The sequence below is a fragment of the Fistularia commersonii genome, chromosome 6, assembly GCF_037954325.1.
Source record: "Fistularia commersonii isolate RoL2024-O1a breed Wild chromosome 6, RoL_Fcom_v1.0, whole genome shotgun sequence".
In the NCBI taxonomy this organism is placed as follows: Eukaryota; Metazoa; Chordata; class Actinopteri; order Syngnathiformes; family Fistulariidae; genus Fistularia; species Fistularia commersonii.
Window position 1 is genome coordinate 20,231,115 of NC_141289.1, and position 16,289 is coordinate 20,247,403.

The 16,289-nt window shown below is 46.2% G+C and overlaps 3 protein-coding genes across 8 annotated transcripts in view; 2 read left to right on the top strand and 1 right to left on the bottom strand.

The window, feature by feature from the left end:
• The first annotated feature begins 394 nt into the window (after nt 1-394).
• On the top strand, nt 395-7,704 carry LOC147233619 (zinc finger protein 513-like). Its single transcript, XM_086148614.1, has 7 exons — nt 395-518; nt 794-968; nt 3,420-3,542; nt 4,019-4,147; nt 5,085-5,573; nt 6,103-6,293; nt 6,370-7,704. Exons 2-7 carry the CDS (start codon nt 929-931, stop codon nt 6,949-6,951), a joined length of 1,554 nt encoding a protein of 517 aa, XP_086004740.1. The 5' UTR covers nt 395-518; nt 794-928; the 3' UTR covers nt 6,952-7,704.
• Nucleotides 7,705-8,134: 430 nt separating this feature from the next.
• plaat1l (phospholipase A and acyltransferase 1-like) lies at nt 8,135-10,885 on the top strand. 2 transcript variants are annotated; one of them, XM_086148617.1, is made up of 5 exons: nt 8,135-8,923; nt 9,653-9,782; nt 9,947-10,035; nt 10,098-10,262; nt 10,343-10,885. In XM_086148617.1, the coding sequence occupies exons 1-5, from the start codon at nt 8,915-8,917 to the stop codon at nt 10,406-10,408; spliced, it is 459 nt and encodes a 152-aa protein (XP_086004743.1). In that variant the 5' UTR covers nt 8,135-8,914; the 3' UTR covers nt 10,409-10,885. The 2 variants fall into 2 exon arrangements, with proteins under 2 accessions (XP_086004743.1, XP_086004742.1); XM_086148616.1 differs by having other exon boundaries at nt 10,098-10,885.
• Nucleotides 9,141-16,289, bottom strand: part of ephx2 (epoxide hydrolase 2, cytoplasmic) — an 18,498-nt gene continuing 11,349 nt past the window's right edge. For all 5 annotated transcript variants that reach the window (XM_086148611.1, XM_086148609.1, XM_086148608.1 and 2 more), the window contains 9 exons: nt 15,759-15,785; nt 15,314-15,399; nt 13,808-13,919; nt 11,875-11,943; nt 11,758-11,797; nt 11,571-11,673; nt 11,432-11,501; nt 11,265-11,345; nt 9,141-11,191 (listed from right to left, as the gene is read on the bottom strand). In XM_086148611.1, the coding sequence (XP_086004737.1) occupies nt 11,054-11,191; nt 11,265-11,345; nt 11,432-11,501; nt 11,571-11,673; nt 11,758-11,797; nt 11,875-11,943; nt 13,808-13,919; nt 15,314-15,399; nt 15,759-15,785 (726 nt within the window). In that variant the 3' untranslated portion in view covers nt 9,141-11,053. The remainder of the gene's footprint in view (nt 11,192-11,264; nt 11,346-11,431; nt 11,502-11,570; nt 11,674-11,757; nt 11,798-11,874; nt 11,944-13,807; nt 13,920-15,313; nt 15,400-15,758; nt 15,786-16,289) is intronic.

Genomic DNA, 16,289 nt, shown 5'->3' on the forward strand with positions numbered 1-16,289 from the left:
ATGAGTAACAGACAATATTTTAAAAGACTGAGATATTTCCCATCCTATTTAATTTTTTTTCCTGTCTCTTTTTTCCCTTTTGATGTATGTAACACAAGATTTATTCTATGTTTTAACGTTTAGAAATCAAATAGAAAAGCCAAACTTATTTTGATATGACAATTGGTTTCAAGAGGGAGGAGAAAAAAAGCAGATGATATTCTTTTCAGGAATACAAAACACAAAACAGAAAGCAAAACGAATTTTAATTAGATGAATAATTTGGGAAAAAAAAACTTAAACCAAAACACAAAACTGTTGCATCAGTACATTTTTTACAAAAGGCTGTTTTGTGAAAACTACAAAAAACTACATTTCCCACGATCCCCTGGACCGGTCAGTGACGTCACACCGAGCGCACCCCCGGCGTAGCTCTGTCAGCGGCAACAATAGAGCGATCTCTTTAAATTTTTATTTTTGTAAAAGGGGGGGGGGGGGATTTTGGGCGGCGAAAATAATTTACTCGGATATTATAACAGGTAAGTTTTTTTTTTCCCAAGTAGCCAAAACTCTGGGTTTCACTTTCAATGTAAAGTTTAAAGTTATCAGTTTGGTGTTAAAAGAAGTTAGCCGTCCGGTTAGCAAGATGGCTGCGTCTATTTACTGGCAAACTATCACACACTAAACCGCTGTTCCAACGCACAAGTGTCCGTTCTGGGGTGGTATTATTCATTTTGAATTCCCCACCTAACAAACTTTGTTTAACGGCGACCGGAACCGGAGAGGTAACGCCCGCCCGGTGTTGGTGTTTCAGACCGCGAAGTTAGCAATGTCCCCGTCGCTGTCACTCTCCGGCGGAGGAAGAGGAAGGAGGTGACGATGACATGCAGAGAGCTGGACGCCCGGCGGAGCCACTGACCGACGCCACCGGAGGATCCGACCGGACAAAATGCCCCGGAGAAAGCAATCGAACCCCCAGCCGGTGAAACGTAAGTTTACTCACCGCCGACTGTGTTTGTTGACGTCCTCCTCCCGGAGCCTGCAGGGGAAGGAGTTTGACAGAACAGGATCCGAGGTGGGGACCTCATGGTTCTTCTGGATCTTGTGGAAGTGAACGACACGCTTGGAAATGTGCAGAAAAGTAACTTAACTCATGTTGTTTCTTCTTATTTAAACCGTTTTATACATCGGTACTTTTGGTCATTACTCTGTGAGGTCAGATTCCTTGTTTTTTTTTGGACTTTTTGGGGATCGCAGTTTGGTGCTGATGGTGCATTCTCGTTTATTTACGGATTACTGAAGTTGTTTCTTTGCACTTTTAATGTCATTTCTCATGTATTCATAGACGATCTGTTGCTTTCTTTGTTCCATTTCAGTGGGTTTTCTCTTTTTGGGGGTTATTAACTATCGATTCGGGCCCTCGGTGGCGTCGAGACGGTTGGACTGAGACACGTCAACCGTCAGAGGAAGACGGTGTTTGTGCGTCTTATCTCATCCTGGACCTTGTGGCCCTCTGCTTCCTCTTCCTCCTCCCTGCTTCCTGTTTCTGCTTCCTCTTCACAAGCTCCAACCTGACCTCCCCCTCCCTCCTCGTCTTCCTCATCTTCTTCTTCCTTTTGTTGTCCTCCCACTATTTCGCTCCATTGTTCTGCCCGGCTCGCTTGCTTTTTTCCCTTGTTCCTTTTCTCCTTTATCTTTGATTCTTTACCCTTTTTGGTTTACTTTTCTCTTTTTGAATCATCTACACGCGTCTGTCTTTATTCATGAGGGCGTCTGTTTGTACTTACCTGGTGTGTGTGTGTGTTTATCAACGTGTGGGTGTGTATGTGTGCGTTTAAAGACGTGTGGGTGTGTGTGTGTGCGTTTGCGGTCACGTGTGCGATGTTGATCTGTGTGAGTCTGGTATCCATGTCTTATCATGAGCAATGAATTGATCATCGAGATCAATGGCATCCCCGATTATCGCTTATAATAATTTGGGGATTATTATAATTATTATAAGCTTGGTTCTTTTTAGATTTCCAGATCTTCCTTCCTTCCTTCTTCTGCGCTCTGGCCGATTGTTGCGCTGTAACAGCTGTTACAGAGTTGTGCTGCCGTCACCGATCAGAAGGATCAATACTCTTAGAAGATGCTCTGGAAAGGAGAGGAATGAAAGTTAGTCGCAGCAAAACAGAATATATGTGTGTGAAGGAGAGGAACTCGGGTGGAACGGTGAGGCGACAGGGAGTGGAGATCAAGAAGCTGGAGGATCTCAGGTACTTGGGGTCAACAGTCCAGAGCGTAGGAGAGGGTGGAGAAGAGGTGAAGAGACGGTCCAAGCAGGTTGGAATGGGTGGAGAAAAGTGTCAGGGGTACCAAGAGATAGAAGACTTTCAGCCAGAATAAAAGGAAAGGTGTACAAGACAGTGGTGAGACCAGAGATGATGTTTGGACTAGAAACTGTTCCAATGACCAAAAGACAGCAGGCAGAACTAGAGGTTGCAGAGATGAAGATGTTGAGGTTCTCTTTGGGAGTGACCAGGATGGAGAGGATCAGGAATGAGTCAGAGGAACAGCACATGTTAGATGTTTCGGAGAGAAGGTCAGAGAAGCCAGACTGAGACGGTTGGGTCATGGACAGAGGAGGGATAGAGAATATATTGGTAGACGGATGCTGGAATTGGAGCTGCCAGGCAGGAGGTCTGGAGGAAGACCAAAGAGAAGATTTATGGACGTCGTGAGAGAAGATATGAAGGTAGTTGGTGTGAGAGAGGAGGATCCAGAGAATAGGGTGAGATGGAGAAAGTGGACTCGCTGTGGCGACACCTGAAGGGAAAAGCCGAAAGAAGAAGAAGAAGAAGAAGAAGAAGAAGAAGAAGAAGACTCTTAGAAGAAGTTCTAAGATGGACGGTTCGTGTGGTTTGTTGTTGTTGCTCATCTCCTCTTCCTTTTCCTGTCTCTGACGTCTCCTGTCCTTCATCAGCCCTCCTCCTCCTCCTCCTCCTCCTCACTTATCTCATCCTCTCTCATTTCCGTTGCAGGCCTGCATGTTCTCTCTCACTTCCTCACCTGCTCCTCCCTCTTTTATCCCCCAGTTTTTCTTGTTTAGAGCACAAATACGGTCCATCGCACAAACCCAGCTGTTGAATCAACAGTAAATAAGGGGACGTTACACACAGACAAAGGGCGAAATATTGAGGAAAAATCCAAAGATCCGTTTCCGCACCTTTTGGCCGGGAGAGAAAGCAGATCGTTATTTAAACTATTACCTGGAAAACCGGCAGGAAATGGAATTCCGACTTTCTGAGGCGTTCGATTATCTGCCGTATCTGAAGGGTCGATCCTGACGCGGGACCGGCCCATGGACGAGAAACGTCGATACACATTGTTTTTAACTCGAGCGATGCGATCAGAAGTGTATTTCACGGACGTTATTATGTGTGTGTGTGTGTTACCAGTTGCCTCGGGGGACCGGGCGACGGTGTGTGAGCAAGGCTGCCTGGTTCTGGAGAGCGACTTCCTGCTGAGCGGAGACCTGGGGTTTGGAGACTCCGAGATCATGGGGCTGGACAGAGACAGCGGTCAGTGACGTGCACACACACACACACACACACTCGCACACACACACACACCAGACAGTAATATGCTGCAAAAATAATGAATGGAAAAATCAACGTATTTCTAGAAAAAACATGGAGAAGCGTGTTAGTTTTGTTAGGATAAGATCATAATATTCTTAGAAGAATGAAAGAGTCAATGAGATCACGGTCACAATATTTCTAGAAAACATATTCATTCTAAAATCATTATTAATAATTATATAGTAATAATAATAATCATAATAAACTGAGTTGAAATTCACTGAAAGCCAAGTTGTAGTTGGTAGTTCTATTTGATGAGTTAACTCAGAGGGGAAAATGTTACTCAACGGGAAACTGTGAATTTATTACCAGCAGAAATATAAGGATGTGTTCCATCGCGTCAGACACGCTCGGGAAACCCAAGCGTTGCTATTCCAGCGCGTCTGACGTGCGCTGTGTGTCCCGCGGTCCTCCAGGCCTGCCGGTCTTCTCGCTGAGCGTGGAGGACGAGCCGCCCGCCGACGCCACCTTCGCCGCCTTCCTGTCCTGCAAAGGCTGCGGCCGGCTGATCGGAGACGCGCCCCTGGGAGCGGGCCTCCAACTCGGTCACTATCCTTTTTTTGTTTTAATTCTTACTATTCGCCCGGTCTCGGTTTGAAAAGCGGAGCTCAGAAACATCGTGTTCGAGGTTCTTAAGTACCGTATCGATGAAGGGAATAACTTTCTGTCTGCGGTCATTTCACTTTATCAGGTTTTATTGTTTGTTTTTTTTTTTTGTTTTTTTTTTTTCATTTAGCGAATCATCACCCTCTGCAACATTTCCTGGTCACACAACACTTTTTGAAAAAAAAAAAAAAAAAGAAAAATTGAAAGTTTAGACGATTGCTGATTTTGTGTAAATTCCTGGATGTTTTGGAAAAAAAAAAAAAAAAAATTTTTTATGAAATAATCAAGTCGACATCACCTTTTAGATTTTTGTGTAATTCTTTTAGAATATTCTTAGACCATTTGTAGGTAATCCTCTTATTTATTTATTTATTTTATTTTTTGACTATTTTGGAGGCATTTTTAGAACTAATTTACTCCATTTCTGTCTGTAGGTTATTTTTTCTGCTTTTGCTAATATTCATTTTTTGGTTGCTTTTTTTTTTTCGCTATCTTTCAGGTACTTGTTGAAGGAATTTTTTCAAATTATATGAGACATTTCAAGCAGATTTTAATGCAAATTATTTTACATCACCCTCAGATGATGGAAATAACAGAAATAGTCGTTTAATTCTTACTATTCGCCCGGTCTTGGTTTGAAAGGCAGAGCTCAGAAACATCGCGTTCGACGTTCTTAAGTACCGTATCGTCTATTTCTGCCAAAAGAGGAGGTCAGTGAAGGGAACAACTTTGACTGGTATTTACCAACGAGCGGAAGCATCTACAGGCAGAACGTTAAAGTGCAGAGCAAAAGTGTTGTTTCCCCAAAAGCAAAACAACCAAGAAACAACCGTGAGGCGTAAATCTAACCGCGAATCCCCTCTCGCTTCCCTGCAGGTGTGGGTCCGGACCTGGAGGCGGAGCTTTACTGCCTGGCCTGCGTGGACGGGCTCCAGCGCGCCGCCTCCGCGGAGTCCCCGCCGCCCGAGGGGTCCGACCGGGCCGACAGGTCGGACGGCAACAGCGGCGGCGAGGGGAAGGCGGGCGGCGCCGGCGTCCCGGCCAAACTCTACTCCTGCTCGCTCTGCGCCTTCGCCTCGCGCTACTCCAACCACCTGAAGCGCCACATGAGGATCCACGACGGGCAGAAGCCGTACCGCTGCCCGGCCTGCCCTTACGCCTCGGCCCAGCTGGTCAACCTGCAGCGCCACGCCAGGACGCACACCGGGGAGAAGCCGTACGGCTGCCCGCAGTGCAGCTACGCCTGCAGCTCCCTCGGCAACCTGCGCAGGCACCAGCGCATGCACGCGCAGGAGAGGCCGCCGCGCAGGGAGAAGGACAGAAGAAGAGGGAGGAGGAAAAAACTGGACAGGGACGCCGACGGAGGTAGAGAAGCTTCACCTTCACAAACCCTTTGCCACCCTTCCCGCGGTCGACGCGCAACTTTAGAATCACGCGCCGGTTCGGACAGAAAAGCGGGAAAAATAAAAGTGAGGTTTTTAATCTCGCCGTACGAAACGTTTGTTTTTGTTTCCTCGGCCGTTCCAAAACATCGAGGGAGCGGCGGCGGGCGGAGGGACGGGTTGCCCTGCTTTGAATTTTATAAACTCCGAGCAGAAAAGAGGAAGCTCGGGCCCAAAACTGAAATCAGAAAATTGAGGAAGAGAAATCGTTCCGGCTGAACCGAAACCGACCTCCGCTCCGACCGCCGCCGCCGCCATTTACCCCATTTCACAACCAGACGGGTGATCGGAAGGAAAAAAACGCCCAAAAGAATCATCTCAAACGTCCAGATAAAGGTTCTGAATCCCGACGTTAGCGACGAAAAGCGCGGGACTCGAGGGGGGGCGTCGGTGAAGCCCCACTTCCTGTCTCAAGTCTCCCCCCCCCCCTTTTCCCTCCGCCGTCCCTCCAGTGATGTCGGAGCTGGCCCTGCGAGTGTCCCAGGACTCGGCGTACCTCCAGACGCTGGGGGGGCTCAGCTCGCCGTCCGGCCCGCTGCCCGTGCTGCTCTTCCCCCTGCGCTGCCGGCTGTGCGGCCTCACGCTGGAGGAGGCCGACCTGGAGGGCGACAAGGCCGAGGACGAGGACGGCGACGGAGGGCAGGTACCGGGGACGTTTCGCCCCTTCTCTCGTTTCCGTAGCGACGGCCATCTTCTTGACCCTTTTCGCCTCCCGTCAGGTGTGTCGCCGCTGCTCGCCGGCGAACGGCGGCGCCGGCTCCCCCCGCAGGTCGCGGCGGGGTCAGCGGGGCGGGAAGCTGTACCGCTGCCCCCGCTGCCCCTTCCTGTCCCGCTACCCCAACCACCTGGCCCGCCACGCCCACACACACTCGGAGGAGAAACCCCACCGCTGCCCGCACTGCGCCTACACCTCCTCGCACCCGGACAACCTGAAGCGCCACCTGCGCGTGCACACGGGCGAGAAGCCCTACCAGTGCCCCTCCTGCAGCTACGCCTGCGGGAACCTGGCCAACCTGCGGCGCCACGAGCGCATCCACTCGGGCGCCAAGCCCTTCCACTGCCACGTCTGCGGCTACTCCTGCAACCAGAGCATGAACCTGAAGAGGCACATGCTCAGGCACACGGGCGAGAAGCCGTACGCCTGCGGCGAGTGCGGCTACACCACCGGACACCTGGACAACTACAAACGCCACCAGAGGAAGCACGGACACCGCCTGGACGCCTGGGAACGCCAGGCGGCCGACGGCGCCCTCGGCTGGGCCGGAGACACTCAGGGCGGCCAGAGACAGGAGGCCGACTAGATAGTGTGTGTGTGTGTGTGTGTGTGTGTGTGTGTGTGTGTGTGTGTGATACACTGGTGAAGCTCTAGCTCAGGAAGGGAATAATCTCAGGTGCCTTTGACCGACAGACGGTGACTGTAGTGCTGCACTGACTTTCTCAAGGGGCATTAGAGAGAGAGTGTGTGTGTGTGTGTGTGTGTGCGCGCAATTGTGACAAATGTTTATTTTTCTTAATTCTTCTTTTTTTAACTTCACAATCAAACCTATGATTCAAAGACTAAAATATCTGTGGTTCAGAAATCTTTATACTGGCAAATAATTGTTCGTTCTAGAAAGAGATGATTCTACAAGTCATCTGATTTACTTTTTATTTTTCTAAACGATTATATATATATATAATTTTTTTTTCCCCACAAACTTTGGCCTCAGAGCAGAAGATGACTCCTCTTAACTTTACAAAAAAGAAAAAAACAGAAATCTGAGGCAAAAGTTTGTCATTTTAAACAGTCGGTCAGTGGACGCTCTATTTTATATCTTTTATATATATATATATATATATATATATATATATATATATATATCTTTTTTTTTTTGTTTTTTTTTGCTCCGTGACCAAAACATTTTGACTCGGGAATTGATTCACAAAGCAGCGCTCTGTGTGTGTGTGTGTGTGTGTGTGCGCGTGTGTGTGTTCTTAATCTCAGAATGTGACGTTTTGTAACTTTATGTCATGAAGTCAGTCGGATAAATTAAACGTATATTTTTTCCTGCAAAGAATCTCATTTGTAACCCAAGAAATGAATGATTATGTAAAAACTTAGGACTGACCGGCTCTCCGAGGGCGGCGGCGGCGTCACCTGGAGAAATCCCATAATAAGCTACGGCTTTTTCTCCACGTCGGACCTTCAGCTTCCGCAGGAGAAGAACCAAGTTGCAGTTCAACATTTCTCTAAAACCTTGTGTTATAGAATATTTAAAAAATGCTTAAAAAGGTGATTTGTAGAAAACTCCCTCGGTGTTTATATAATATAAAGATATCGGAAAAATTTGTGTAAATGCAAGATCAAAATAGTGATTGGAAATTAGGTAATAGTTAAACAAAAAAGACATCCAGATCAGTTGGAAGTTATTAGAAATGACCCGGAAAAAAACATGAACAAAATTAATTGAAAATAAAAAAAAAAAAAAGATTGAAATTAGAAAAAAAGACTTTCTAACTATCAAAATGAAATATTGATTAAATAATCTCAACGTCCAGTTGGGATTTTTCTTTTTTTTTGTCACATAAGAGACCCATCACATTTGAGGGGCTCCCACACACACACATACACACACACACACACACACACACACAGTAAATCGGTATTTATATCAATGACTAAATGCTTTGTGATAAACTGTTTGGGAATGGAAAGGTTAATGCTATCCACATTTTAATCTTTTTTTTTTTTTTAAATCACATTATTTTGAGCTGTTTATTGAAAATATTCTGATTTTTTTTAAATCAACTATCTTTTTTTTTTTTGTGTGTAAATGATTTATTTTTATACTCAGATTATCCAAAAACTTCTAGCAGATTCTTCTGATCTCATCTACAGACCCCTTAAATACTAAAGGTCATTTACCATTTTTAAACATTTAATTGATTAATGGTGTCTGTTATCTAATTCTCAACTCACTTCAGTCATCTTTGCGTCATTTTGACGAAACTTTGTTGGGAAAATCCCCGATTTCATTTCTCCAAACATTTCGAAGAGATTTTTCAAAGTTTAAAAAATAACCATCCGAAGCAGACATGCTTTAGAAAACAGAGGCGGGTTCCTCTTTTGCAGAATGTTAGGAAACACCTGCCTCACACACCCACGGACGCCGCCGTGCCCGGACACACCGCAGTGCACAGGCAGCCTGGCGTGACGGCGTGATGTAACGGGGCCCCTCCGGCAGACGGCCCTCAGACGCCGACGGAGCCGACAGACTTCAACTCATGGGCCTGGTGAGTAACTCTTAAAAAAAGTCCTTCTGTGAACAGAAGATCTTTAGAAATGAAACGACGGCGCGTCAAGAAATGACAAGAGGTCAGCTGAAGGTCGGCTAGATGAGTCCAAAAATGAACTGATTATGTATATAATATTTACAATCATGATAATCATCGTAAACAGAAATAAAGTGCTGTTATATTGCCGTCAAAAAAAAGAAAAATAACCCCAAAAGTCATCAAATTCAATTTTTATCTAAAGTAGTAACATTAGTTCAACATGAAAAAAAAAAATTAAAATGTATGAATTTTTTCTTTTTTTTTTAGCCGTGACAAGAATTCAATTAAAGTTTGGAAACGATAACTCGGGAAATAATCAATTGCATCATCACTAATGTCAAAATAAGGTCAAATTATCATCAATCATATAATCCTTCCAGAAAATGCGGATAATTTTAACGACAGAACGGCATGAAGTGAACGGAAAATAACCGACGTTTGATGGAATATCTATTTACATTTTTTTTCCCAATTTTTTTTGGTTGGATTCTCCTTTAGCTTGGTTTTCGATTGACATCTAAACGTCCCGGACGACATCTCGATCCCACTTACGGGGTCAAATCACGGGCATTTATTTAAAGCCTCCGGTCCGACCCGTGAAACCGGTTCCTGTTTTTGAACGACACCTGAAGTGTCTCTGCGGCCTCGAAGCGAAGCCTCCTTTTTGAACGGCTCCTGTGTTTGCAGAAACATTCGCAGCCCAAACTTTTCCCGGGGGACATCGTGGAATATCCCGGGAACAAGTACTTCTCCCACTTCGCCGTCTACTACGGCGAGCGGGAAGGCGTCCCTTACGTGGCTCACCTGACTTCCCGAGGTGGGCGCCATATAAAACACTATTTCTTTAAAATATCGCAATAGGGTTTTTTTTTGACATTTTTGAGGAGCAAATTTCATTCAAGATTGACATCACCGCCTGCACTTCCAGTTGTGGCCACTAGGGGGCGCCTCACATCGGCATCTTTTGTCCCTTTCCGTCAGACTCGGACTCCAAGCTGCCTCTGTACGGTCGGGCTCTGAGGTCAGAGGTCAAACTGGATCCCCTGGAGCTTCTGGGGACCAAATACAAGGTGGGTTTGCGTCGGCAGCTGTGAGCCCGGAACCGTCCTGACGGCCTCCGTGTCCCCGGCAGGTCAGCAACATGCTGGACGACTGTTTCCCCGTCAAGGATTTCTACAGCGACATAAAGCCGGCGATCGACAACATGCTGGGCTGCGGCGTGACCTTCGACATCCTGTTCCACAACAGCGAGCACCAGGCCACGCTTTTCAGATACGGGGTGAAGAAGTCGGAGCAGGCAAGAATAAGAAAAACTGCCGTGGTTTTTTTTTTTTTACAAGATCACAATATTTATCGATGTGTGTGTTTGCGTTGCAGATAGAGAAGGTTTATAAGTACATCATGCCCACGTGGGAGAAGCTTTTCGAGCAGAAGCGCCTGTAGAAGGCACCAAGAAGACTTGTAGTTCTCATATGCCACCACCAGGGGGCGCTGTTGTGCACCTCAGATGCGAAAATGATGTGCTGGTTTTATGGAAAATAAAATACATGTGGCTTGTTTATATATGTTATGTTGTTATGTTGTTATGTTTTCTACTAATAAAATGTTTCGCCTTGAGAAGTGTTATATTTTTGAATCGGCCTCCTGACAAGGACGAGCATCCTTCCTTCCTCCAAATCCTCTTCACCTCCTTTCTTCCTTCCTTCCTTCCTTCCCACTGCTTCCCTCATTCCTCCCTATGTTTCCTTCCTTCCTTCCTTCCTTACTTCCTTCCCTTTGCTTCATTCCTTCCTTCCTTCCCAATGCTTCCTTCCCCTTTCCATTTCCTTCCTTCCTTCCCCCCTTCCCTTCGCTTCCTTCCTTCCTTCCTTCCTTCCCTTTGCTTCCTTCCTTCCCCTTTCCATTTCCTTCCTTCCTTCCCCCCTTCCCTTCGCTTCCTTCCTTCCTTCCTTCCTTCCTCCCTTCCCTTTGCTTCCTTCCTTCCTTCCTCCCTTCCCTTTGCTTCCTTCCTTCCCCCTTCCTTCCTTCCTTCCTTCCTTCCTTCCTTCCTTCCTTCCTTCCTTCCTTCCTTCCTTCCTTCCTCTCCTCCTATCCTTCCCCCTGACCCTCCCCGGGCCGCAGTGTTTCCTTCAGCCAGGTAACCAGGATGCGGTTGGTCTCTGCCGGTCTCTCCATCTGCGTCCAGTGTCCGCAGTCCTCCAGGTGCCGCCGGCTCAGGTTCAGGATCTGGCGTGAACGTTTCCGGTTATTCACCCGACGGCGGCGGGAACGAATGACGGATCTCGGACGGACGCCTCACCAGGTCGTCCATCTCCTTGGTCAGAGCCGGCAGGAGCACCGGGTCCCGACCGGCCGTCACCATCAGCGCCGGCATCAGCAGCTGCCGCGCACAAGGAGAACATCTCCATCTAAAACCCCACCGTGGATTTCGGGTATTTTTTTTCCCCCCTCACGAAGGTGACCCACCTTGGCGGCGGGCCGGGAGCACATCCACTTCCAGTCGGCCTCGCCGTTACGGTACCAGTTGAGCGGACGCCTGTTGGAGACGGTGTCCGTCAGAAGACCGCGAGCGCGTTAGGAAAGTTCGGCGGCGGACGGGATTTACCTGAATCCTCGCTCCTTGAACTGGCTGATGTAGAACTGCAGCTCGGCGTCGGTCAGCAGGGAGCTCGGTGGGATCTTCTGGGGCAGACCAACGAACAAACCTCCTGCGGAGAAACACATCCTCCGGTAGCACCTTAACCAGGTCACTCACTTAGTTAAACATCTACTAGTCGACTCGTTTTCTTCACCTCGGGCGCAGACGCCGGCGGTGCTCAGCCCGAGAGCCTCCTGGGGGAAACACCACACGGTCAAGGGGAGCGCACGCCTTCACCTTCGTCCACGTCGACGCCGCTTTCAAAACTCACCACCGACTCGGTGAAGAAGATCTTGAAGGATCTCTCCAGGTCGGCCTCCAGCTCCGCCTCGGCGACGCCCTGGAATTTACGTGGAGTTTAAAATACAGCTGTCGAAAGGATTCGTTTTTTTCCGTATCAGATTAATCGCCGGGGCACTGACAATTAATTTAGATTAATCCGAATCTGATCTTTTCCAAATCAGATTAATCGTCGGGGCGCTGTCGATTAATTTAGATTAATCCAAATCTGATCCTTTCCAAATCAGATTAATCGTCGAGCCGCTGTTGATTAATTTAGATAAATCCAAATCTAGCCTTTTCCAAATCAGATTAATCGCCAGGGCGCTGTCGAGTAATTCAGATTATTCCAAATTTATCCAAACCCGATCTTTTCCAAATCTGATTAATCGCCGGGGTGCTGTCAAATAATTTAGATTAATCAAAATCTGATCTTTTCTAAATTAGATTAATCGTCGGGGTGCTGTCGATTAAGTTAGATTAATCAAAATCTGATCTTTTCCGTATCAGATTAATCGCCGGGGCACTGTCGATTAATTTAGATTAATCCAAATCTGATCTTTTCCAAATCAGATTAATCGCCGGGGCGCTGTTGATTAATTTAGATTAATCCAAATCTGATCTTTTCCAAATCAGATTAATCATCGGGGTGTTGTCGATTAATTTAGATTAATCCAAATCTGATCTTTTCCAAATCAGATTAATCGCTGGGGCACTGTCGATTAATTTAGATTAATCCAAATCTGATCTTTTCCAAATCAGATTAATCGCCGGGGCGCTGTTGATTAATTTAGATTAATCCAAATCTGATCTTTTCCAAATCAGATTAATCATCGGGGTGCTGTCGATTAATTTAGATTAATCCAAATCTGATCTTTTCCAAATCAGATTAATCGCCGGGGCGCTGTTGATTAATTTAGATTAATCCAAATCTGATCTTTTCCAAATCAGATTAATCGCCGGGGCGCTGTTGATTAATTTAGATTAATCCAAATCTGATCTTTTCCAAATCAGATTAATCGCCCGGGTGCTGTCCATTAAGTTAGATTAATTACTAATTGTGTTCAAAATGTAATGTGTCATGCCATGACTTTCATGCATGAACTTGTTTAGGGTCAAGTATCCACACTTGGTGTGTGTGAGTGAGCTTTTTTTTTTTTTTTTTTTTTTTTTTTTAAAATCAAGAACAGACAGTGACAATGTTCAGATTGCAAAATACGAATTAAAATAAAACATACCAACACTACCATTTTTTCCAACCACATTGTCTTGTTTTTTTTTTTAAATCAAATATCCCAGAAGCAGACTAACTTCCCATCGCGAAGCCAACGTGTCATCTAAAGTCGCCACCTTGATCAAGTATGTTCAAAATTTTAATCGAATTAATTACAGGAATTAATTAATCTGGAGACCATCCATCAAAGCTTCTATTCTCAGACAAACCTTAGAATAGTTCTCAAGTTCACATGTCCTACAGATGCAGAAGATCTGGGAATTTTCCGATGAACCTCTTGTCGAATTCCTCTTGTCGTGGCAACTGGACTTCGGCTCATGTTCGGTTCAGTTCTTCTGAAGAGGCCTCTGGGATGAGGAGTGAAGAAATTCAAGTCCAGTTGCCACGACAAGAAGATTCGGACAAGAATTCAACATGACCTGGATGAGTGAGAATCTCCACAGACAACCTCCTGCATGTGTTTGGACTGTGGGAGGAACCCCATGCAGGGGCGACATGGAGACTCCACCACAGCATCGGGAATCCAACCAGGGACCTTCTGGATTTGAGGTGGGAGCGCTAACCACTGCACCACTTGCTAACTTATAACAGTAAAAAGTCTTTCATGGGTATGTCGAATAACGTGAAAAGGGGCACGAGGTGATTGGACGATGAAGCGGCGCCCGGGAAGACAGTCGGAAGATGGACCTACTGGGGTTTGGAAGTAGAGCTGGTAGTCAAAGATGGGAAGAGACTTGGCCAACTCTGAGGGGGGGCGCAGAGGGTTGGCGGGGAACAGAGGAGTGTTCAGGGAGGCCACGGCTCTGTGGGACACACACACACACACACACACACACACACACACACACACACACACACACACACACACACACACACACACACACACACACACACACACACACACACACACACACACACACTCCATTTAACCCTATTCTCTGGATCCTCCTCTCTCACACCAACTTCATATCCTCTCTCACTACGTCCATCAATCTTCTCTTTGGTCTTCCTCTGGACCTCCTGCCTGGCAGCGCCACCTTCAGCAACCTTCTACTCAAGACCTTCACCGTGGTTTGGGCATAAACAGAGGAGTGTTCATGCCCAAACCATCTCAGTCACCACTTTGTCTATGCCATACATGTCCTGCACCCCTGTGACAAATTCTTCTTTTCTTTTGGGCTTTTCCCTTCAGGGAATCCACCTTCTCCATCTAACCCTATTCTCTGGATCCTCCTCTCTCATGCCAACTACCTTCATATCATCTCTCTTGATGGCCATCAATCTTCTCTTTGGTCTTCCTCTAGACCTCCAATTCCAGCATCTGTTTACCAATATCTTCCCTCTCCCTCCTCTGTCCATGATCCGACCATCTCTGACCTTCTCTCCAGAACATCTACCATGTGCCGTCCTTCTGATGGACTCATTCCTGATCCTCTCCATCCTGGTCACTCCCAAAGAGAACCTCAACATCTTCATCTCTGCAACCTCCAGCTCTGCCTCCTGTCTTATGGTTGTTGTCACTGTTTGTTGAGCATCTCACCACGGTCTCCTCCACCTTTCCTTTCAATCTGGCTGACAGTCTTCTATCTCTTCGTACCCCTGACATTTTTCTCCACCTGTTCCAACTTGTTCGAACACGTTCCTTTACGTATTTCCCACATTCTCCTTCACTCCAGACTGTTGAACAGTTGAGGAAGTTGAAATCGTCCAACTTCTCTCCACTCCCTGTAGCCTCACCGTTCCACCAGGGTTCCTCTCATTCACACACATATATTCTTTCATATAGTCTTGCAGTGACTGACCTTCATTCCTCTTCTTTCCAGAGCATACCTACTCCTTTCAAGATTTGCCTCTGTTCCCTGCTCTCACTACAGATCACAATGTCATCTGCAAACATCATGGTCCATGGAGATTCCTGTCTAACCTCAACTGTCAGCCTTTCCATCACCAACACAAACAAGAAGCATCTCAGAGCTGATCCCTGATGAAAGTCCCGACTCCACCTTGAACTTCTGTGTTACCCCTACAGCACACCGCACCACTGTCTCACAGTGAGCATACATGTCCTGCACCAGTCTAACATACTTCTCTGCCACTCCAGACTCCCTGATACAATACCACAGAAATACTCAGCCTAATCAAGCAAAATGTGTGTGTGTGTGTGTGTGTGTGTGTGTGTGTGTGTGTGTGTGTGTACCTGACTCTCTCAGGGTAGAACTGGGCCATGACCCACACCAGATGTCCGCCCCAGTCGTGGCCCACCAGTGTGACCTGAGGAATGGCCTGGAAGCAGCAGAACTCCTTAGAACCTCATCTGGTCCTGAGCATCTTCTCCACTACTCTCTAATCTGCTCCTAATCCGGGGATAATCTCCAGCCGCACTGGATTCATTTCATCTTCAAAAGCATTATTTGTTTTATTAAGGTCGATCTCTTTGACGTGAATGTAAATTAATTAAAAAAAAAAAAAAAGGGGGTTTAGATATTTTAATCCTGACAAACTGTTTTGCGCATTGTGAAATATGTTTACATATTTTTCCTCTGCTTTCTAACTTCCTGTTTCCTTTTAAATTTTCTTTTATGATCTTTGATCGTTTGCTAGGAATGATGTTTATGAATCTTTAGATTTGGAATTCTTCTCACCATCTTGTCCAGAAAAGTGACCAACTCCTGAAAGAGACAGTAGAAACAGCACGTCGCCATTTTCATCCTTTTTTATTTCAATGCATTCAACATGTTCTTCTTCGTGTGTGTGTGTTCTTATATGTCAGTTAATGTGTGTAGCCACGTGCACATCTGTGTGTACGCATGTATGTGTGTGCGTGCACAAGTGTGTGTTTGCATGCGCATGTCTTTGTGAAGCGTTTGTGTCTTTTCGCGAGTGTGTGTTCTTGTTCTACGCTCCAATAGGTCGGTGTGTGTGTGTGTCTTTGTCTGTATATGTGTGTGAGTCTGTGTGTGTGTGTGTCTATTTGTGTGGATATATTTGTTTGTGCAAACCTGCAAGTGTGTGTGTTTATCCAGGTGTGAGCATGTTTGTGCTTGCCTTTGTAGGCGTGTGTGTGTGTGTGTGTCTGTACATGTATCTGTTTGTGTGTGTGTGTAATTATGTGCTAACTTGTTTCTGTTGTGTGTATGCATAAAAGTGAGTTTTTATATGTGCATGCCTGTTAA